Below are 23,898 nucleotides of genomic sequence, written 5' to 3' on the forward strand. Positions count from 1 at the left end.
AAACAAATAAAATGTCCCACTACCATGAAATTGCATTGTTATATGATATGTTAAACTCTTTAAAGACAATCTGCTTTTGAAATAAATGACTTCACACCTTACTGTAGCCAAAAGCTATTAAGTGTGAGTTATACATGTATGCATATCTATTTAACAGGTGTAATAATTAGTTTTAGAGCAAATAGCTTGGGATATTCCATGGAGGGACGACCAAAAATGGCTATTGGTTATATTCCACAAAACTTGATTCCATCAAATATTAGATTACTTAATTCATTAGAATAAATTTAATTCGAAAATTTGATATTTTGAGAGAACAAAGACTGAATCTTTGAATATCTATTTAACAGGTGTGAGGATAAATTATTAAGTGCCAACGACCTAATTTTATTACAAGTAGAAAGATTGTAAACTCGTTGTGTATTGCACATATGGAAATTTTGATTGAACATTATTTTATTTGAAGTAATTATGATGTCACACAGATGTTATTTCTAGACATATTGTGACTGAACAATCACAATTTTCCAGTCATCAATTTTATTGCTGATTGATTAGTTCTATGACATCATACAATCGTGTCTGTGACAACACAATCTTATAAAAAGTGAAAATCAATGTGTTAAAACATAGAATGAGAGCAGTGCTCGAATATATGGGCACAAAAAGTGTTGCCATGAATTAAAATAAAACAGCAAAGTTTTGGGTAAAACATCGAGTCATGTAGGCCTCATAAAAAACTTATAAAAATACAAGCAACAGACATTTAGCAACTTTTTCCATGCACTAATACTGATAATTTGAGAGGAAGATGAATTGTTGTGAGGAAATCTGTGAATTATAAACTGCCGTTGTGCCGTACCTCTTTGTCTTGTGTAGTGTACTAGAGTTTTATTTGTATATTTCATGTCTGTTGTCCTACTATAACACAGCAGTCGTAAACTGCAGTCATACTTGTTGGGGTGCATGTTACACATCCATGTCTTAGGCCAGTAAGGTCTTGAACATGTATCCTGTCTATGTTATACTGTTAATTATTATGCAGATACTGTTACATTTTTGAGGCAAATAAACATACATACATACAACTCTTACAGGGTAATCAGAGGTTAGTATGATACGTCAACTATCTCGTCAAGGAAATGACAAATGTTTATTTACCTAAGTCATATCAGGACGATGTAAAATGACTAAAGTAGTGTAATTTCCTTTCCTATTGTGAATGTACTCAATAGACACTTCGCCTGGGGGCACTAATTTCGTTGTGTATATTGCATATCAGTTGGCTTTAAATTGTGCTAAATTTTAAAGTCCGATATTGATATTTTGAGTTGAAAGCCTACATAAAAAATGTGTATATACCTTTCGGTTTCATAAGGGTTAATTAAGGTGTGACTTATGAATATATATTCAAATGTATATTTAAATATGAATGGCAATACAGGGTGTCCATAAAGTCCCTTTACGATTTCAATTTTGTTATGAAGCCAGTTCTCAATATATCTTAACCCTGTTTATTGTTTTTTAAACAGTAACTGTTTTTTTACTTCATTTAATATATCTGTGAAGGCCAAAACAATACGTGACATCGATAAACCCCCTTTGCAATTTTAAAAAATGTTAAAACTTCATGAACACCCTATACTCTATAATGGGCAAGTTGGCACAAATCAATTGACAGCCAGTTGTTTAATGTTCATAATGACATTAATAAATGCTTGAAATGGAAACTTTTTAACAGGAAATGCCCTAATAAGGATATTAATACCAACAACTACCAATGTGGAAAATTAGTCAAAAAATGCAGAAAACAAAAATCAAATCATACTTGAATATTCGTATGAAACCATTCCAATTTAAAAACCCAGTTTGAGACTGCAATTTGGAATGGATTCCTATTGGTATTTAAGTTCATGTAACTTGCCAAGAAGACGCTCCAAACTAGTCTGTTGTGTGTGCTATTCCATTGTAATGTTAAATTTCACGACAATGTGTTAGTCCTTAGTTACTGCATAGTTACTGTGATATAACAATGTTTAAAAGTCACACAATTGTTTTGTAACAATGCTATCAATACAATGATAATTACTACCTAAGCTGGGATTGATAACTTCTCATTGTTAAGTAATAATCATGCTTTGTTACCTAATAATTGTTTGTCAGCAAAGGAATGTCACAAAAGAAACAAAGTGACTAGAATAGCCTCAACTAAAGAGTCATTGAGTGGACATGCGTGCTTTGTTATCAAAAGACATCAAAACTTCCGAATGTAGATGTTTTAAAAATTGAGCTCAGTGTACCGGTTCTCAACCAGTGGGCTATATGTATATTTAGTCGGGCATTTTGAATCGAATAGTAAATTATTCGAATCGGTTCAGAGCAAAATTCCGAATCGCCGCCATCTTGTATTTTTTTCTTTCCGTTACAAGAAAGTTACATACAAATTTTATATCTCCCAAGTATTCAAGATTCGATTAGAAAAAAATATTCGATTTGATTCTAAAATCAGATCAGATTCAGATATTCGAAACAGCCTAGCCCTAAACATGACTCGATGTATAATTCACAGGGTGTCCAAATTATTTGGCCCGATTTCATAGTAATAACAATTGTGAGTTTAAATAAATTTTATTTTGTGATAAATGGGAACTACAAGCACAATGGGAACTATTAATAAAAAAAATGACAACATTATTACTATAAAATCAAGCACTCAATATTCCATATTTGAAAATATTATTATAAAATGTTTGGAATAAGAGATTATATTAAGTTTTAGTTATCTCTGTCTTAGTGCAAGTCTTATCAACATTTGAGATTAGGATCAAGTAATTGGATAAGACATATTATCACAATCTGGCTGTAATTTGAAATTTTCACCACATCATTCAACGATGGATGCCAGGTTTTTGTGGTTAAATTGGACCAGACAGAACATTTGGTTACCGGCATTCTTATGGGAATTGTGAACATTTGTGCCTTTAGGACTTTCGCGAATAACTGGTTGTTTTACTATTATATTTATTTTCTATGCACAACACACCCTTGTAATCGGAAAGTTTGTCATAAGATTCAGCCGCCTTTTTAGCTTTCCTCTTCCTTTTGGAAAGAGTTTGTGAAGTAGTTTGCCGTCTCTGTATTATAGCAAAAATCAAAACCACCATTTTGATGATAAAAATAAGATCGATAGGATTCAGATTTTAAAATAAACACCTTGTCAAAAAATATGATAATATTATTCAAAAAAATACATTTTGTCATTTTGAAAATTTGACATATTTGAAGTTTTATCAATATACCATCTCACTTGACTAATATGATCCATATACCATCCAAAAATAAAAATTCAGTGCCTATTCATTATACTCGATCAAACATGATTATATATTCTACTGAGTTATCAATATACAGATCATGCAAGACCCACACTTGATAAACTACCAGGTATAGTTCCTAATGGGACAGAAGAAAAGAGAAATTGAAATGAAAGTAGGGCAATTCCTTAGGGTGCAGATAGTGTCATTTCATGATATATGACTACCAAATAAAAATACAGGAATGCTAGTTTAGCTTGAACATACAAATCCAAGGAGATTCTGGTCATTACGATATGGATAGATGTCACTTCAGACTTGCGAAAATAGTTGAAATATTCTACTGAATTTTAGCATAATTCCCATTTCATACCTAGTATTTGCTTGAATTGTTGTAGAAGGAAATATAGGCTGTCCATAAAAACTTGCAATTTTGAAAATTGCAAAGGGAATTTATGAATACTATATATTGTATTGGCACTTACAGATGTATTAAATGAAGTAAAAATATTTAGGCTACAGACCTGCTCACGTGTGATTAGTGTTTTTCCTAATAATTGCTTTTATGAGTGTCCGCACACCGAATTTGCCGCCATGGTTTTGCGTTTGTTTGTATATTAAACCACTTATCACCTTTTCCGCAATGCCCAATCTAGCAATCAGTGTAGTTTTTCATGGCTTGGTTTTTCTTAAAGCTTTCATGGCTTCATGAGTATGACTATCGTCGCAAATTTATTACATTCCACTCCCCACATTATCTTTGCATGAGGTTGTAGGTATTGGTCATCATCAACGTAATTGTTGAAAGAGAGTACAACAGCCCGAATGTTTATTACTATCGTGTATTTTGTTTTTTAAGTTTGGCCCAAGCCTCATTTAATTGGGCTTGTGTTTTTGTGTGCGTGCTGGTGGGCAGGCACATGAGATACTTCATGTTTTAAACTTTTTTGTAGGTTTTGCTTGCCCTCCAGAATTCTCCATTTTAAATTTAGGTTTGTTATGGAGTTTTCGAAATAAACTATCTATCTATCTATCTATCTATTTAAACAATTACTGATCAAAAAACAACAAACCTGGTTAAGATATATTGAGAACTGACTTCATAACAAAATTGAAATTGTAAAGGTACTTTATGGATGCCCTGTATAATATTTTAGTTTTCTTATCTATATTTGCTCATCTGTGCAAAATGAATTTCAAATTATTGAAATTAAAATTTATTTATTTATCAAGTCTGACCTATTTCTGGTCAATAAGATTCTATAGTGGACATCGCTTAACATTTGGACAATAGTGAGATATTAGATTATGTATTGTTTGTTTACTTGGAAAAGTTTGGCAAGGTATGGAGCTAGTAGAAGTTAGAAGAACCAAAAAATTTGGGTGATATACTCGGTATAGTATTTTAACCAGGGAAAGGATCCCGCATGTTGGCGTGCAATGAAATTTAGTAATTAAACCAATTTGACACAGTACTATATATTATACTTTTTACTTATCGATCTTGATCGGTAAGTATGTTGATAGGTATTTGTCTGTCTGTTAGATGCACGCGATATCTCACGAAAGCGAGGTTCAATCTGCTCCAAATTTTGCATGTGCATTCACCTTAGCTCGGATCAGAAGCCTATTGATTTTGGATTGATTATGTCAAATAATTAGCGAGTTATTAATTAATTAGTGATGGGACTCACGGTGTCACTATAGAGTGAGACCACTGTTTTGGGGGATCCCCTAACCTTTGATCGATAAGTCTTCGGTTTCCAACCGAATTCTAGTTTAAACTTTTGATTCAAAACACAATTATTAAATTAAAATTAGTGCAAAACAAAAATCTCACGATTTCGAATTATACATAGGATCGGAGAAGCAACGCACTTGCATAACAATGCCGCCATAACAAAGGTCACGAAAAATTTTAATATTTTGAAAGGGGTTACGATCTTGAAGATTTGGGAAGCCCTGATTAGAGAATATTATATTGTACTATTGCAAACATGATGATAAAATCTACCATAAGTAAACCACTCAGGAACATATTAAAGTTTGTTTTGATAAGGAATCGAGTGAATCAATACTACTAAACTTAACATATCAAAACAAACTCTCAACTTCTAAAACTTATTCAAACATTCAATTTGGAACAGATACAATCTTTTGTTAAATTTACAGTAATAGATATCTTTATAAAAACGGGATTAGTCAAATGAAAGACAAATTTGTGATGCCTATAAAAGATAGATTACTAAAAACAATATACGAAAAAGTTTATGTTAATCTTGACTTTTAAGGCAAAAATATTCCGGAATAATTCAAACTATTCAAAAAGTTTTTTCAAAAACAAGCATTTTCTGATAATTTTGGGTAAAAAAATACAAATTTATTGATATTTGAATTTGATTTTCACATGGCAAAAGCGACATCAAAGGTTGAGAACCACTTTAAAAACCCATTTAGAAGTTCAGAACTTGCCACAAAGGTTTCATATTTCAACTCAATGTAATATAACACCTTATCAATCATACATCAAAACATGACTTGGAAATAATTTACTAAATTGGACTTTCTATATTGATCTAGTTTCAACAATAATTTACCAGTTTCGATGTTCTTGTTATAGCTAAAGATAATGAAATCCAAATCTTATTATAGTTTGATATTTTATTGTTTGGACATCATGTGTACAGATGGACCATTTGAGAAACTTGTCAGTTTTAGTTCAGAGGCCTTAGAGCTGTGTGTTGGGGCGTTTCTACGCAATTAATGAAGTCAAACTTTCAGAACTTAAAATAGTGACTCGAAGGCTATGCTAATACAATGACATTTTATTCGTTTCAATGTTATAAGTCAGTAGTCGACAAACTGTAGGCCACGGCACAATCGTGGGTACTCGAGCATTTTCTAGTGGGCCACCAATAAATTTCAATTATGGGCAGTGATAAACAGGACTTTCTATATCAATCTAGTTTTGATGTTATTTTAACAGTTTCAATGTTCTTGTTCTGGGTAAAAATAGTGAAGATATCCATGAAGTCTTACATATTATACATTTTTGGGGCGCTCCAGAAGTGTTTGTAACAATATGGAGGTAACTAATTTTGTTCACCTACTTTACATCAAGTTGTGTGAAGGGACTGAAACCTATAGGCAGGGGGGAAAGGTATAACACAGACAGTCCCCGAACTTGTAATAGAACTGAAATAAAGAAAATTGGAATAAAATTACGGCCTAACCCTAAACTATTACACACACTACACCACTGGAACAGTGCTTATTCAGGGCTCTGTTTTAAGTGAAAATTCAACACATCTCTTAATTCTTGATTTGGTAGCTTCAAATATTAAATGTCTCTCTCACACTATGAGAAAAGTAAACATCATAATTTCAACGACTTCTGATTCAAATAAAACAACCATTCTGACTTATAAATTCTTACTAGACCAAAAATGGCCATAGGAAAAATTCGCATAATTTGAGTGTAATTTAAATAGCTATAAACCGCCTTCAAAATAGCTATTGTTCTCATGTTTGTTATGTCATAAGTAAATTTGATGACGCTTCCTTTGAAAGGAAACTTTATTTTTTTATAACTCAGTTTTTATTTGCCTTGTAAAAATTAAGGAAATGAATCAGTAAACTTTATTTAATCAGTAAACTGGAATTATGATAAATTTTTCATATTTAGGGTGGGGGGAAGAAAAAACTAAATCAAAAAATTGCTGAAGCAGCAAAAATTATTCTAATTACCATATACACAACAACTACAAGTGCAGTATTTACCAAGCCTGATACATACATAAATTATATTTTGTAAGCAAGAGCCATACTGGGCCCGACCATGAAGATTAGATAGTAATTTATGGAGTAATTGCATGTTGCTGAGTATATTGTTTCCTGTGTCATCATAATTGCAGTTTGACCTGTCGCATAACTGCAAAGTGAATGAAGTCATTCTTTCATGCTAGTGATGTCTATATCCTACTGCATTTTGGAATAATATCTCATGATCAGTGAAGTCAAAAACGAATCGAATGTTCAAATCGATTTAATATTATTCGATAGAATTTTCAATATTTTCGGTTATTAACAAAATAAAAAATAATTCAGATAGTTTTACTTAAAAATTATCATTTAAACGATTTAGAATATATTCGATATTTCGAATTGAAATCAATTCCACTATCAAGATTTTCAAAATGAATCAAACGAATGCTTGAATCAATTCAATATAAATATATAAGATATTTAAATTTAAATTTAAATAGTTTTATTCGAAAAATATTTAGTTTTCTCAATTCAGAATATATTCGAAATATCTCTTCAGAATGTATTTGGCAAATTTTTGAAGTCTATTCAAAAAATTTTGAGATCAACAAAGCCATGTTCAATGTAGTGTTGGTAAACACGCTATAACAAATAAAGAATCGTTTCACACTTTAATAGAAATAAACGCTCTGCTTTAGAAAAACATTTTCAATGACATTTATCTCACAAGCATTAAAATATTTGATTTTAAAAATGTGTTATTCTTAACTTACAGTAGAAGAAACAATAATATTTATATAAATTTAACGTTGATTTCAAGCACTGCTATATATTCTAATATTTTCAATATGCTTGCAGCACACCTTCAAAATTCAAATTCTATATCTTAACGGGTTAACCCCAAGTGTCCAAATACTCATAAGATTTTGAAAGCATTAAACCTAAGTTGAATTCAAGCCCTGCATTGATTTTCTCTCATTTTAACAACCTCTTAGTCTAAGGTCAAACCATGTTTCCAAGAAAATAGAATCGTAAAATGTTAAAGTGCCGCACTAAGAAGCTATAAACTTGAGACTTGAGACAGTCTAATAGACTTTATTACACGAACCTCTTTCATAATTATATTTCATGTAATGAAGGTGCGTTTGCTCTGAAAACAGCACAGAACAAGCTAAAATTGGGAAATAATATAATAAATCAATCAGTAATGGGACTTTTTAAGGTAAAAATAAATTGCTCAAAATGATAAATTTTGAAAAGAAAGTTATTAAAATTGTTACTAAATTATTCCTTAAGTCCTGTATTAAATTAGGTAAAGGAACTTCGTTATGTGCTTCGTGCAACGAATGGTGGACATATGAAGGTATATTAAATGATGTAAAAAACCTTAAAAATTTTTTTTTTAAAGTGGATAATTTTATAGAAAAAATGAAAATAAATAGTTAGGATGTATTGAGAACAGACTTCATAACAAAATTGATTGAAATTGTAACAGGAGTTTATAAATATCATATAATATAGTTCGTTAGTTGGTTAAGATGTATTGAGAACTGACTATATAACAAATTGATTGCAATTGCAAAGGAAATTCATAAATACCATGTATAGTTTGTTAGCCCCAACAGGTTTATTTATCGGATTAAAAAAAAAAAATTATTGATTAAATTGAACAAACCTTGTTAAGATACTTTGAAAACAGACTCTACAACAAAATGATTGTAATTGTAAAGGGAATTTATAAATACCTAATATGGTTTGTTGGCCCTACAGATGTATTAAATGAAGTAAAAAAAGTTTAATTAACACTGATTAAATTAATCAGTGTTAATTAAAAAAATTGGTTAATAAATATATTGAGTACTGACTTCATAACAACAATTTTAAAATTTTAAAGGGAATTTCGTGATATCATTTTTTGAGCTTGAAATGCTTTTTAGACCCTCAAGACCTCAGGACCCTCTAACTGTTACGGTCTAACTTGGCAATTAGACATTTCTGGCTACGCCCCCAGGTCAATGAATCCAGCCACACAATCACTGCTTTATAATAATTTTTTACTATGTTACATCACATAAGAAGTGTTGAATTAATCTTTACAGTTCTGACATTTTGAAGATGCGTATTTGACGAAAAATATCAATTCATAATTCCTATTCAAATATTTTGTCACAATGTAACACATACAATTTTCTTTATGACATCATCAACTTAAACACTGTTTCAACACAAGCAATTAGAAATCCACTTGTGATTCAACAATGTGACGACAATATGTGGTACTCTAAACATACAATGTAAACACACGCTACGTTCACATAGTGGGCGTGTGTAGACACGGCTTCACATAACCCACATCAATAGAATACATAAGTAACATTATTAATTTTGAGAGGAGCTTGACATTGTGTAAATACAGGGATTCCTAAAGTCATGTTTCAATTTCAAGATTTCGTTATGAAGTCAACTCTCAAAATATCTTAACCAGGTTTGTTTGATTTTTCAGTATTCAAATCTTTCAAATCAATTTACTACATCTGTAGGGACCAGTGTTAACTCTAAGCAAATTATGAGTGCGAAAGTGCTTCGCAGTCCAAAAAAAAAGTGCGAAAGTGCTTTTTCCGATTTTAACAAGTTAGGTGCCCTAGCCTTTCATATAACCCATTTAAAACGGCATAGATACTCGAAAAAGCGCTCCTCCGGTTAATATTATGAATTAAAGAGAAGCCTTTTCGTTAACGGAATCCCTTTAAGCGAATTCATGTTTAATTAAAACAAGTGAATTCATCGGCAACGAAATGACATCTGCTAACACCTGCCTACCTACTTTCATGCAATGTATCACGGTGTCAGTTGCTTACTCGCGTAAACAGCAAAGACTTTCACATTTGTTACTCCTTCCATCTAACAGACACGAGGCCGGCTGGAAACCATATTAATTACAGGGTGGATCGTTTGTACAAATCCGGTGCAAAATAATCCCCCCCCCCCCCCAATATAAATAGCAATCAACTAATTAGGGTTAGGTGCGCTAGAAATTCAACTTTTCGATTCATCCCTAAACCTAATCTGATAATTATTAATTTGTGATTTTGAACCGCTTTGAAAGTCGCCACCCGCTGTTTTAAAAGATAGGTTAACCTACGTTCCCTCCGAAATATTATGCAGGATACTCCCCTGTTTTAGGAGATAGGTTGACCTACTTTCCTTTCAAACTTTTTTCTCCGAAATATTACACAAGATCACTTTGAAAATCCTCCTGTTTCGTGAGCTAGCATGATCTAATTTCTCATTTACATTTATATTATACTATTTCAGAGCTTACCCAAAGACAAGTAATTTTTAAATGTCCACATGCCTTGGTTTGCGTGCGAGTTAGTTTAAATCGGGCAGAAAACATCATATATTGGCAAAATGTTTAGTAATGTCATGTACTTTCAGCATTCATAAATAGCACTCTTTGTAATGCTGCTGACCTAGTATCAAATATTCGCATCACAACGCCACTTGCGAGGTTTCCATATATTTCAATTACACTAATAGGAACGATGACATCAAAGAGTTTTCTTTTGCGAAGGTACACTAAATATAACGAGGGTGATTCTTAAGAAAAACATGAATATAAAAAATAAACGAATGATATGATAATGGATCCCAAATAATTTTGAGAGTGTCTCGAAATACCAATCCATTTGATAAATAATTTTTATTCGACCACATGAACGCTGATATCCTGAAAATTAATGTTGAAAGAGAATTACGCATTCTCAGATATCGGACATTCAGTTGCGATATTCAATCGTTCATATGCACAAATCTCACATTAATAGTAATTGCTACCCAAGTTTGTAAAGTTTAGAAACCAACAAACAGAAAATAACTAACCTAAAACACAATTAAAATTCAGTCGGCAATAAATTCGTCGCCAAGACGATGCCATACAAAACAAAAAAGATTTGGTCGCGAGAGTTACGTGAGATGACTGCCTTTGTTTTTTAAGCAGAATGTAAAAAAATTTATAATTAATAAACGGGAGTTACGACACCCTTTACACATCGTATGTATTAAACTTCCCTGGTAGGTACTTTGGTAAGTACTATTATTATTGTACCTATACACCTGTTGGAGTATTTCGGACAATTTCGAATTTAAAATAAATGAAAACCAGACATATAATGAAGACGCAAAAGTAAAATGAACATTTATTGAAAAAGTTATTATTTAAGAAAGACAACATGATCGTACAATTCCGCCAAAACCTCGATGTTCGCAAGTGAGATGATAAATAAATACTTTCCTGTATTCGATCAATTAACTTTAGCGTATCGTTGTTCTGCCAACAAACAGCCGGGTGCAAAATATTTCCGTCTTGTGATATGCTCAAATATTCTCGATATTAATATCATACCCTCGCGTATGTACTTTCTATTAGCTCTTTAGTGATCCCTTCCATCCTTGGCCAAGTCATGTTTCGAATATGTGAACATTTTATTCGACCATACATGGCCGGCGGGTTGTTAAAATTGTAAACAAGAGAGAGGTAAAATCAATCGCGAATTTCGTTTTAACGGCTCGTTTACGAATTGTTGCGCCTGTTATCGTCGAAAATGCTTACATTTGCTGTATTTTGAGGCATTCAAGCAGTAATAATTAGGGCATGACATCATCAAAATCGTCAAGTGAGATCTTGAAATTGAAAATTCCGTAAATAAAATTGCGAATTATTCGGTAACGAATTCAGCTTTAATGACCGTCGGGGTATTGTTTTGTTGAAAATTATTATTAATTTGAGAGCGCCAAAAACATACAGTCCATACCGATGCGACTGCAATTTATATGGTCGCAATTGGTGTGGCGCGTTTATTAATAGTGTAAAATAAATTAAACGAATATCAATTATAACCAAGCCTGTCAGCGTGTTTATTTTCTGTGGGCAGGAATTGTAAAATACCATCTTGAGACAAATTCACTTCTATTATAAAATCTTAATTTTCAGTTATTATTGTTATACAAATAACGTGTGGCAACTTTTTAATTTATCGTCGATCAATAAACCGCCCCACACTCTTCCAAACGTGTGTCGAGCTTGAACGACAGGAACAGATTCATCGACGGACGACCTTAATTAGGGAAAATATGTATTTTATTGGGAATGCAAAATAAATGTAACAAAACGCATGTTTTGTGATATAACTTTGTATTTTCGGAAACGGGTTGCCGTGAAAGGTAAAATTTGATCTAAATTAATTGCAAAAATGTTTTATTTTAAATGTAACAAAACACATTTTGCGATATAACCTTGTATTTTCGAAAACGGGTTTCCTGAAAAGTAAAATATGATCTGAATTAATCGCAATAATGTTTTATTTTAAATGTAACAAAACATATTTTTCGAGATACAACTGTATTTTCAGATACCGGGTGTCATGGAGAGTAAAATGTGATCTGAATTCACCGTAAATAATGTTTCATTCCAAATGTATCATAACGCATTTTTTTGCGATATAACTTTGTATTTTCGAAAACGGGGCGTCACGAAAATTATTACTCTAATGTTTTATCTATCGTCTAACTAACGTCTGGAACACATCATTTTCGGGAAGAACTCTAGCCCGCGAAACGTCATTTAATTTAAAATAGAGAACGTTTCACGCATTTCAAAACGAAAAATCACCAGTAAGTGGACAGGGATTCAACCCTCCGGATTCAGTATTCTATATCCCTGTTGTAGAACTTTCTGAAGAATGAAACAAAGAACCCGTCAAACCGCCGCGGAGGAAGGGGTGTATTTTTGCACTAATAATTAGGGCGTGACAACATCAAAATCGTCAAGAAACTGGTGAATTTGCAAATTCCATAAATAAAATTGTGAATTGCTCGGTAACATTTTAGCTATAATTATCGCCGGGGTATTGTTTTGTTGAAAACGCGTTGAAACTTGAGGGAATTAGTTACAATTAGCGCCTGACGTCTAATAGGCACTCGAGCACTCGAAAAAAAAAGCACTCGAGCCCAATCTTTTTAGCATTAAGTCGCATACGTGAAATATACTGTAAAAGAAGTGCTGTTCATTAACGTCATCTCGTCTTATGACCACGCAGAAATGCCTTTATAGCCGAATTATTCAATCACTATTTCAAATCAACATTCAGGATTGGCACAATTTCTTACGAAGTTTATCACCATAGAAATACATGAGAAAGTTAGTTATCGTCTTAATAAATATCTGCATCACGGTATGGACAATAATATTACCATTCGCATAAAATTGGGACGGTAAATTTACAAATCTTGATAGGTAATATTAAAGCCAGCGCAAATGTTAATTTGAGTCCTCAATGTCTTCAACAGCTGTTGCCGATGTGAACGAACGGGTAAACCCGAAATATAAAACTTCGATGTCCGCCGACCCACAAGAATTCATATTTGTAAAAAAGAGAGGGCGGGAATATAGATTACCCAAAACCTGGATATCGCCGCCAAACGATCGGTGACAAGAACAATTAGCGACTACAACGGAATTAACCAGTAAAAAGGCTTTGTTGCCGATTTTTTAATGTTTCCACCACGTTTATTCGGTACTCCTTAAAAATATTCGATTTAAAAAAATATTGAATTTTGCCCACCCCTCCTCGCATATCAATGACGTCCTTTCAACATTGTGATTACGATAAAATGGCACTTAATGGTATTTTGTGAATTTGTTGATTTTGCAAATCTGTGACATGCTGCTAAAAGTTTCGTCTGATTTGAAAATAGTGCAGTTTGGTCACAATTCATCCAAAGTGACTATAACAGGTTACTAACACTTTTTATAGTCATTTTGAATTCATCGATATCATTGATAGTCACATGACCACTCTCGTTCAAAGAAACGCCCCGGGAGCGTTTTTTGCGGGAGAAGCGGAATCCGTGTGCTTGTATAATAATCATATTATAAACAAGAATTTTGCCGTTAATGCAAAAGCTTTATCTCCTATGTCTGCATCTCATAGGTTAGAATTCCGGTAAATATCGTAATGATATGCAGAATTGAGTTACAAAAGTACCAGTATGTTACTTATTTGTCAACTTAATACTCGAAAATATTTGTTAACTTTGAATTTTTATTCCATTCAAAATCGGAAAAAAGTGCTATTTCTCTTCAAAATCGGAAAAAAGTGCTATTTCGCAGTCCCTAAAAAAAGTTGCGAAAGTGCTTCGCAATTTTCGCAAAAAAGTGCGCTAATAGTGAACACTGGTAGGGACTATCTTTAACTGTTTATAACTGTACTGTATGGTACAGAAAAAGGACCTCCAGAAGTATGCGCACCAGGATGGCGCACAACCTGAACATAGTATGTGTGTACCGGTTAGGATTCAGGTTGTGCGACATCTTGGTGCGCATACTTCTGGAGCACCCAGAAAAATGCTTTTTTTTGCATTTCAAAAGTAAGAGGCCGAAAACGTGATTTTGAAGAGTCTTTAGGGCCTAAAAAGTGTTTAAAGCTACAAAAAATTGCTATGTATAGTACAAAAAAATGCTTTTTTCACATTTCAAAAGGGAATTCCGAACCCGATCCAGAGTCTCGCTTCGATTGATGGTATGAAACAATTCACTTCAAATAATAGATTATTAAAAACTACGAATTAGGTTTCCCCAGAACATTTCAATTTATCGAAAAAATATATACTGTGTTGAGAAGTTTAAGATTTTTCAACTCAAATTTTATAACTCTGTTTTTTCACATTTTATTTTTTAAATTTTCCAACTAAACAGGTATTACTCAATTCTATGAATGATATAAACGAATTGATATAGTGAGGGCCTAAAACCGTTTTAAGCTACAAAAATTTGATTTGTATGATACAGAAAAATGCATTTTTTTACATTTTAACAGTAGGGTGTCCGACAGTTATTTTATTTTTTAAATTTGCGAGTTAAGAAGCTATTACTCAATTCCACACCATAAACACATTTTGGTTTCCATTTATCTCATCAGTCTATTGTAAATTTATTTTTATAAGGGATGGGCTCTTTAGTAAAAACATGTTTATTTTCCGGTAGGAACCATTTTGAAAGCAGACAGTGTATTCTATCCTTCAATAAATATACAAAGGCGGGTGGATGGTTAAATATTGGTCACAACTATGATGTCACAAAATAAAAAATTCCGATTTGAAAGTCATGCCCACCGACTGACCTAGGGTTCACAAAATTGGTTCAAAATGCAGTGTTGGAGAGATACAATTCTTTCGAAAGGAACATGGGAACACTCCATAAAAACATGGGTAAGAAATACTAAAAGCATGGGAACACTCCATAAATACAGGTGCAGGAGATACCGAGAGATAGAAAGAAAAAAAAATGAGTTCAAATCATGACTTAATCCCACAATGCCTTGAAATTATTTTAAAATGTTGTATGTAAACTATTTGACATTGTTGACGGAATAAAATACCCCTACTGCTACTACATAAGAAGGGAAAGATTTTGTCAATATGATAACTTTGACCCGAAAAACAACTTATTTTAAAATTAAAAATCTAGTTAGGCCCAATTCTTAAAAATTCTTATTTATAAATTAAATTGTCCAAATTTCATGAAACACTATCTTATATTGTCTGACAATGTAATACCGGATCTGTTTGGTATGTGTGGGTAGCTTGAACAAGTTGAGACTTGATGGGAAGATCAATTGTTATCACACAATGCCGTCGAAGCATGTTTTCTTTATTCTGAGTATAATCTTATTATTGAATCACAATAGAATTCTTAAATTCATCTGGTATTGTAGAATTTAGACTCCTAATCTCTGCACTGTTGACCAAAAATAATCATTACCTCAAGAAAGTATAGTAAAAAAGGTTTTAGGGGGTATTGAGAGTCTTTGAAGTCTTTCTTAGCAGTTTGAGCACAAATACTCTAAAATTTTTAATCAATAAATTAACCGTCATGTTCTGTTTTGCATTTTATTTCGATAAATGTGTTATAAATGTGTTCATAAGAAAATCCGATACATGGCATATTCAAAAACCTTTTTTTTCACTGTTACAAATCATTCTTCGCAGAGCAGATGATGTTTTGAAAAAGAGATCATTTGCTACCTTTCTCACAAAGATTCAATACCATCCAAAAAGAGTGCATTACAACCAAACAAACACACATCTCACTATGTCCCCCCCCCCCCCCAAAAAAAATTTAAATTATGGAAACTGTTCGACCCTCCCTGATCTCATACGAAAAAGTGCATTTACAGCTGTGACCAGGGGCCGAAACCAAATGATTAACTATTCCAAAATTTATTTAACACTTGTTCTTTTGTTTGTGTATGATCATATAAAAAAATTCGAAGTATGCAAACCAAGATGGCGGACATCGGAATGTAATATGTATACTAGGTTAGGGTTAGGCCATAATTTTAGGTATAAATACTACGGGAGGCTCTTGGCTAGTCTTCGAACTGATAATAGGACTAAAATAAGGAAAATTCTAGTTCTCTCTAGAATACGTTCCAAATAACATGGATTCTGTTTTTATTTTAAAGTCTAAGTGCACTCACAACATTCAAACCTAATTAAGTCCCAAAGTACGGTGTAATACTTCAGTGTCTTATTAATATTAAATGCAAAGACGCATGAATATTTGATGAATCTCACACGAAAGATTTCAAGGTATGAGAAGCATGACTAAAGTTCGAAAATCGTGAATCATGGTCGCAAAGTCTCGTTTAGTTTCGTCTGCCACAGCCTGGTCGTTAAAGCGTTAGACTCAACAGTGTTGGCATTGCAGGTTACACTCAAGGTTCAAATCCCACGCCTGCCATCTAACTGTCCCACCACGGCCCATTAAATTGGATTGGGCAATGCCGAAAGTATATCCCTAATTAGCAGAGGTCACAGCACTTACACAGGGTCTTGTTCAGAGAAAAGGCATATAAATACACTGTATGAAAAAAATCCACCTTTAAAAAATCCACAATTTCACCTTTAAGTGAAATAAAATGAGTACTGAGTTTGATGGTTTTGAAAATTTCTCTTTTCTCTCTAAAACACGACTGGGCAATTACTTTTCTGAGTGGGCCAATTGCAGGTTATAGACTTGGTTATTGCTTAAAATATAAAGCTATAAAGGAAATATTGTTGGATACTGAGTGGGATATTACGGTAGGAAATGAATGAGGTGCCTTGATAAAGGCAAAAAGTTCAAAACAATAAAACAAACTGAAGAACTCTTAGATTATAGCATCAAGTCATTCTCGAGTTTTTACTACCCCTAGCATTACTGGAAAAAATTTTATTCTGTTGACTATAACTAAACAAAAATGTTCGAAAATATTAAAATTTATTTTCTCTGATAAATTCAAACATCAAAGGTATATCTTTCGAGTCATTTAGCCATGGTTAGATTAGACATCTTATAAACTTTCTTCTCCATAACTATATATATCAAAATGAAACAATCCTATATTATATTTAGTATAACTTTCTTGAAAAACTCAAAGTTCAAAAGTCAAAGGTCAATCTTTCAAGCTCTCATAAATAATCTTCTTAATATTATAAAAATGTCATGCAATTATATCAATCATCTAATCTATTGATAAGCTTAAATAAAACTGATCATTCAACTAATCTGTCTGAACTTAAGCATTATTAGCCGACTTTTAAAATTAAGATTATGAAATCTGACTTGAACTATTTTGGGAAACAATGCCCGTAAAAGAGAAGTTTAGAACCTAAGACTTAGATTCGCTCTTCCAATTAAGAAAGAACCTGGGCATCGGACATAATTCTGGCCATGAAGCCCACGGATATCTGTTTGACAACTATTTCATCATAATTAACTACTATTTTGACTCAACAATAAACATCTTTGGGCAATCATTTCGAACTTTGAAAGGAGCTCAGACAGAACCGCGTCATCAAAAATAAAGTGCCTGTGCGATTTATTTATTCCAATCACCCTAACGAGCACATCGCCATCGTATGGTGCTGAGCCGTTATAGTATAATTTTTAAAGAGCCCCACAAATTTGACACAAGGGGGTTTTTGAAATATGGCATTATCTATTAGAATTTATAGATAATGCCATTTTTTAGTTAACGCTACCGTTGTCAAATTTTGTTATTGCTGTTATTGTTTCTATGGACTTCTGATCGCACTCAAACAAAATGACATTATGCTAACTTAATACCAACAGCTACAACTCGAACCATGCTAAATTCTCACAATAAGAACGTACAATCCTGTAGGGACTGCTTATATGCAAATTTTCATAAATTCACCGTTTTTTAGGGAGTCGGATTATATGCAAGATCCGCTTATAAGAGCGAATATTCAGTAATAACAAAACAATCTCTAGGTCCACTTCATGTTCGATAAGACTTTTCAGAAACCTACCTCATAAAAAGCTTTGATGTGTTTCAATAGAATGTTGAGGTTCTGAATCATCAGGTTAACGTTTCCACGAGCATGTTTATCCGCTTTTGCATTGATGGGACGAGGATCGCTATAATTAGAAAATCGAAGTTTTTTAATCAAAAATAGACAAAAAGGCACTAGAACAGATTTTTCTACCTTTTTTCTTTTGTGACCCACTTTCGTTGCACAAAAATTTGTGGCCCATTAAATTTCTCATGGAGGGGAAAACAAAAAAAAATTTCTACAAAGATAGGCACTTTATTAATAATCGAAGTGAAAATTGCCACACTGCAAAAAGACAGCATCATCATTCATTACTAATACAATCACAGTTTTACTAATGCATCAATAAACAACAATATTAATATTTAATAGATCACACCCTGGGTGGACAGTCAGCTTTATAAGCACAAAAAACAAAGCTATGACCCAATCATAAAATCAAACTCTCACATTTGTATCATAATTTCACTGAGAGCGACTCCATCGACTAGATCTTCTACCTCAAGTGTTTCCCTGTTTAGTAGAAGCTGGAACTGTGGAAAGAAAAGTAAAATATTCGATTGTGAAATTGTAGAAACAATTCAAACGAGAATATCGGTTGGGAACCGAAGACTTATCGATCGATAGTTAGGGGATCCCCCAAAACAGAAACTGCAGTTTCGATTCATCTGCTCTTGTAACTTGCGCACTGCGCATCGCACACACACACTTGGCGGGTCTCAAAATTCTCTCGCTTTACAAAAATCTAGATCACTATATCAATAATTGATTGATAACTCGCTAATTATACGACATAATTCGCCCAAAATCATTAGGCTTCTGGCCCGAGATAAGATGAATGTACATGCAAAATCTGGAGCAGATTCAATCTCGCTTTCGTGAGATATCGTGTGCATCTAACAGACAAACAGACAGACATACAGAAATACAGACAAATACCTATCAACATACTTACCTACCGATTAAAATCGATAAGTAACAAGGTCCCTACTTCCTGGACAACTAAATTTTGTGTGGATGGGAATTGAAAAGGCTAATATTTTCATTAAGTGCAACAGTTATTGTAATTATAAATTTATGATTAACATTTGTTAGAATCCTTTTTATAGCTCCAAAGTTATCCTTAAACGAAAGATTTTATTTATGCCAAATTGCCCATCAGCATACAAGTTTTCTCACAAAAATATGAATGTGAAACGAAAATTAGCAAGTTGTAGTGATTCAAGGTTTATAGTAAATCTTTAAATTTCCTGTCTCAATTTCCAACTTTTTATCATGATAATTGAATTCCGACAAAAAATCCAAAGCATTAGGTCGACTAAACACTCTCAAAAGAAAATTCCAGTTAAAGCAAAGAAGTTGGAGACAAAGTAAAGAATGGTCGCAGAAAATTGGAAAAATTGGAAGGTCAGGCACGATCACAAATAAAATGCCTGCTTACTTATATTTCTTTTCTGATACGTTCCTATTTCTTTTGGGTTCTAGAAGAATACCTTTTAGGTTCTATTTGATTTCGGTAATATTCTGTGTAATGTAACATTTATGTATTTTGCCTCTTTGTAATAATAAATAACCGTCTGACAAATTTTCTGCTATTCCAGAATCCAGAGACCACATTTCTTCTTGAATTAGGAGCTAGTTCTAAATTTTTTCCTGACTCTACTTCCATACTTAAAAGCGCCCCATACCCCCCCCCCCCCCTTATTTCATCGAAAATAAATACTTGGATTAACGTTCTACTTACCCATTGCATGAGAGGAGTGTTGGCAAAGTTAGTTGCAGCGTCAGTGTCAGCCATCTTGTTACGTTTTGTCTATGAAAATAAGTTTATTGCAAGGATATTAGTTTTAAGTCCCCACTGTATTTAGATGACATGACGATTTCGTTATATTTCGACAGCAAAATCACTAGAAGATAAATTTGGTTTCGTCTTGAGCAAGATTCTGATTTATCTTCATATTTTGGCGTAGTTTGTCACATATTAAAATCGGAAGACATACCGGTAGGCTGGTTTCGTCGTTCAGGAGAAGTCATGCTATATTTTTTTTATGTGCGAAATAAACTCGAACGCAAACGGAATTTTTGAATCGAATCATTATATTTTGAGTACATAGTTTTTAATGTTTTTGTATTTTGATGATTAAATCCCATGTCATGCTAAATTGACCAGCATAAGGAGTACCAAAACAGGCTAACTGAATGTTAAAGCAATAAGAGTGCACTTCCAAGATATGGCCTAATGCGGTTTCACAAATGAGGTAACAGTATTACAAGCCTCATTTTATTTGAATTGTTCTGTTTTATCAGGTCATTTTTATGTTCAAAACATATCTCATCAGAATATTATCACAATGCCATCAGTAAGTACTTTAACGTGCTCAGATAATAGTGAATTAGTAATATAATAAAGACAACGCAAGAATCAAAAGACTTGAACAAAAAAATCACAAACCTCAAATATTATACAAATTCAAACTTTAAGCAATTCTGGGCCGCCTAGACTTTTTTTATTTTCTTATTCCATCTGGAGAAATCCAATCGAATATTTCCCGATTTGTGTAATCCAAAGTATGTTTGTTAGTTAGTTAATTAGATAAATAGGTGCAGAATAGACCAGAACTCATCCTATGCTAAACTGCTAGTAGAAGCTGAAAAAAATGTCAATGTAATGTTGAATGTAATTCAGTAATTATTAAGTCCATAAGTTTGTTTTTGGACTACAGGACTGGGCTAATGTTTCTTCGTTACTGTGTTTGAATAGCTTATGACAGAATTATCACCCAGCCAATTTTAGGTTGGCTTCTTGCAGTCTTGCAATTTTTCCTCAACCCAGTAACCTGTTAACTTAACCATCTGACCATGAAACTAGCTCAATCGAACATTATTATACAGATATTATTATAATTACAGTATTATGGTCATTATCGCTTGCAATGGGTCCAAAACTGGCCTTTTCTGCAACACCCTACTTCCTTTATTTCAGCATTTAGAACCTACAAAAGTTAGTAACTTTTGATAATTTTCCTCTTTTGCCATTTATTTAGTAGGCCTAACGGTATTCAATTGCCCAATCGGGAAATCCCATTCCAGCTTGCAGGATTGTACCTGTATCTAATCATACATGCATTTCTGCATTGGTATTCTCGCCATATTACTGTATTACAATCAGATCTGTCTGCATTTCCATATTTTTTCAGCCTTTTCTGCTTTTATGCACTGTTACAGGTAATGTTTTTCTCATTTGACAGCTGTATTTACTGCGTTCAATTAACCCAAAAATCTGTATAAATTATCCTGTCAAGCAGTCAAACTAAACCGTACGCATCGCTCTAAATAAAATAAAAACAAACATACAAAACGACACCGCCAAATTGAAACAGCCTTTCCACTTCACCAATTCCACAAGAACGTACTTTACAACCGTTTTACAACATTTAAACGCAAGATTGAGTACACGTCGAAGTTATGTGACGAAATTTAATTTTAACGCGGTATTTAAAACACAAAATCGCCTAATTTTCGCCCAAAATTGCCCTCAAAATTGGTTAAAATTTGATTATACTGTTCTAAGCCAACACGAACAAAAACGACTTTACAATTAAAAAATTACGTCATCAAAACCGAAATTATTTGTTCCCATCGTGCACGGCGCACACACAATCACTTTTAATACAAATACAGCTCATTCATGACTTCTACCGGTTACATTTTTTTCCACAAAAACTTCACTCCCCCTCACAAGAGAAAACAAAACTTTAAATGATAACTGACATTCATTGTATGTTAAAATCAAATAATAAATCAACACCCTTAGGGCATCAGCCAGCGAAGGGTAAAAAGTCGCCTCCAGGCGCTCGTAAGCTCAAGGCGAAAGACAATACACGAAGGCTTTACTGGTTAATTACCACGTTTCCAGATGAGAGTGGTGATTAAATCGATCTATTTTTAATTGATTTTTGATTGGTTTGCGTCTCCGCGATGTTTAAAATATTAATTGCGCGATTGGCTTGAAATTAACTGAATACAATGCATTGCTTAGATTCGCGGAAGTTCAAGATTACAACGGGTATTGGGAATGAGAAGGAAAGAGATTTATTATTTCGTCAATCAAAAATACAGTCATCAATGCAATAAAAATGTGAAAAAAATAAATTTGTTTTGGTATGGACAGGAGGGAGCGATACGGCCGTCAAGGTCAACTCTCATCATATTTGCTGGTGTGATTGGGATTCACATCAAAATTACCAATTGAAAAATTGGTCAAATAATATTTTTACAATATTTTTCACAAAATCGATCCATTCTCAGAGTGTCCTGAGTATTCGCTCTTCTGTGACTAAAAAGAACAAGTGCGGCTTTGAATTGTTTAAAAAATGAATCTCAGCCTTAATCTCTGGCTACTCACTCTGTCGTACTTCAAAATGTATAGAACTCGCGGGCGTTTACGACACGTTATCGTTTCCTTTTCGAGTTTAATATTTTTCAAGTTTGGCTCCGACTTTAGAGCACTTAAAACTTTGATTGTGCAAGTGCATCGAAAAAATTACTGCACGGCCCAGCTGTTTAAAATTTGGTAACGTTCGTCTTAAATCACGCGAAAGTTTTTATACTTATGAAACTGAACCAAGTGTAATCATTCGTAAATCGTGAGCCCTAAATTTTGGTTCGATTTCAAAACTTTTTTTTTATTTTTCATAATGTTTGATGATTAATTTTTGTTTCAAAGCTAATTTTCAAGCTCCCAAATTTTGGCAGTGTGTTCACCAAGATGGATGCCCGAACGATGCACGTTTCCAGGTGCTCCGGAAATATTCGTACCAAGATGACACCCAGCCTGAACATAGTATGTGTACCAGGTTAATGTTGTTCAGGTTGGTGTCGTATTGGTAGGAAGACTTCCGGAGCACTTGGAAACGTGAATCGTTCGGGCATCCAACTTGGTGACCACATTACATGCGTATTTTTATCTTTTTTATATGTTTGTTTGTGTAGTATGGGTGAACTGGCACATGTATTTTCACTTGTTTGAAACCTGCTAGCTAGAAGTTTTGTCGGTGTTTCTTATTATCCTAATCTTCCTCATTGTTTTGTGTATGTTTCAAAAAATTATGGCCTAACCCTAACCTGCTACACATACTACTGGAGTACCACTTATACATACTCATTATACTATGTTATAAATCCTGCCAAACGCGACGAAAAATCCTGCTTATCAACATCTGACGTTGAATCGAATTCAAAGATAAGTACAATAGCAGCCTTAAATCAATATGTAAATAAATTAATTATTCGCGCATTGTTAAAGACCAAACACAGATTGACCCATCTCCGAGGACACCAGCAATTAGATCAATTATTTCCTGGCTAATTGATATATGATTGTTTTGCGCCTTCGCAATATATGAATTATTAATTGCTC

General features: G+C 33.2%; 1 protein-coding gene across 11 annotated transcripts in view; it reads right to left on the reverse strand.

Moving 5' to 3' along the window:
• Positions 1-21,149, reverse strand: part of LOC120331964 (girdin-like) — a 70,481-nt gene extending 49,332 nt beyond the window's left edge. For 8 of the 11 annotated variants that reach the window (XM_039399152.2, XM_039399153.2, XM_039399151.2 and 5 more), the window contains exons 1-4: positions 20,932-21,149; positions 20,224-20,292; positions 18,930-19,012; positions 18,456-18,564 (exon numbers count right to left, since the gene is read on the reverse strand). In XM_039399152.2, coding sequence (XP_039255086.2) covers positions 18,456-18,564; positions 18,930-19,012; positions 20,224-20,277 — 246 coding nt within the window. In that variant the 5' untranslated portion in view covers positions 20,278-20,292; positions 20,932-21,149. The remainder of the gene's footprint in view (positions 1-18,455; positions 18,565-18,929; positions 19,013-20,223; positions 20,293-20,931) is intronic. The other 3 variants (XM_039399156.2, XM_039399155.2, XM_039399154.2) reach the window with 1 other exon arrangement.
• Between the last annotated feature and the right edge of the window lie 2,749 nt (positions 21,150-23,898).

Source organism: Styela clava, chromosome 6 (genome assembly GCF_964204865.1).
Source record: "Styela clava chromosome 6, kaStyClav1.hap1.2, whole genome shotgun sequence".
NCBI lineage: Eukaryota > Metazoa > Chordata > Ascidiacea > Stolidobranchia > Styelidae > Styela > Styela clava.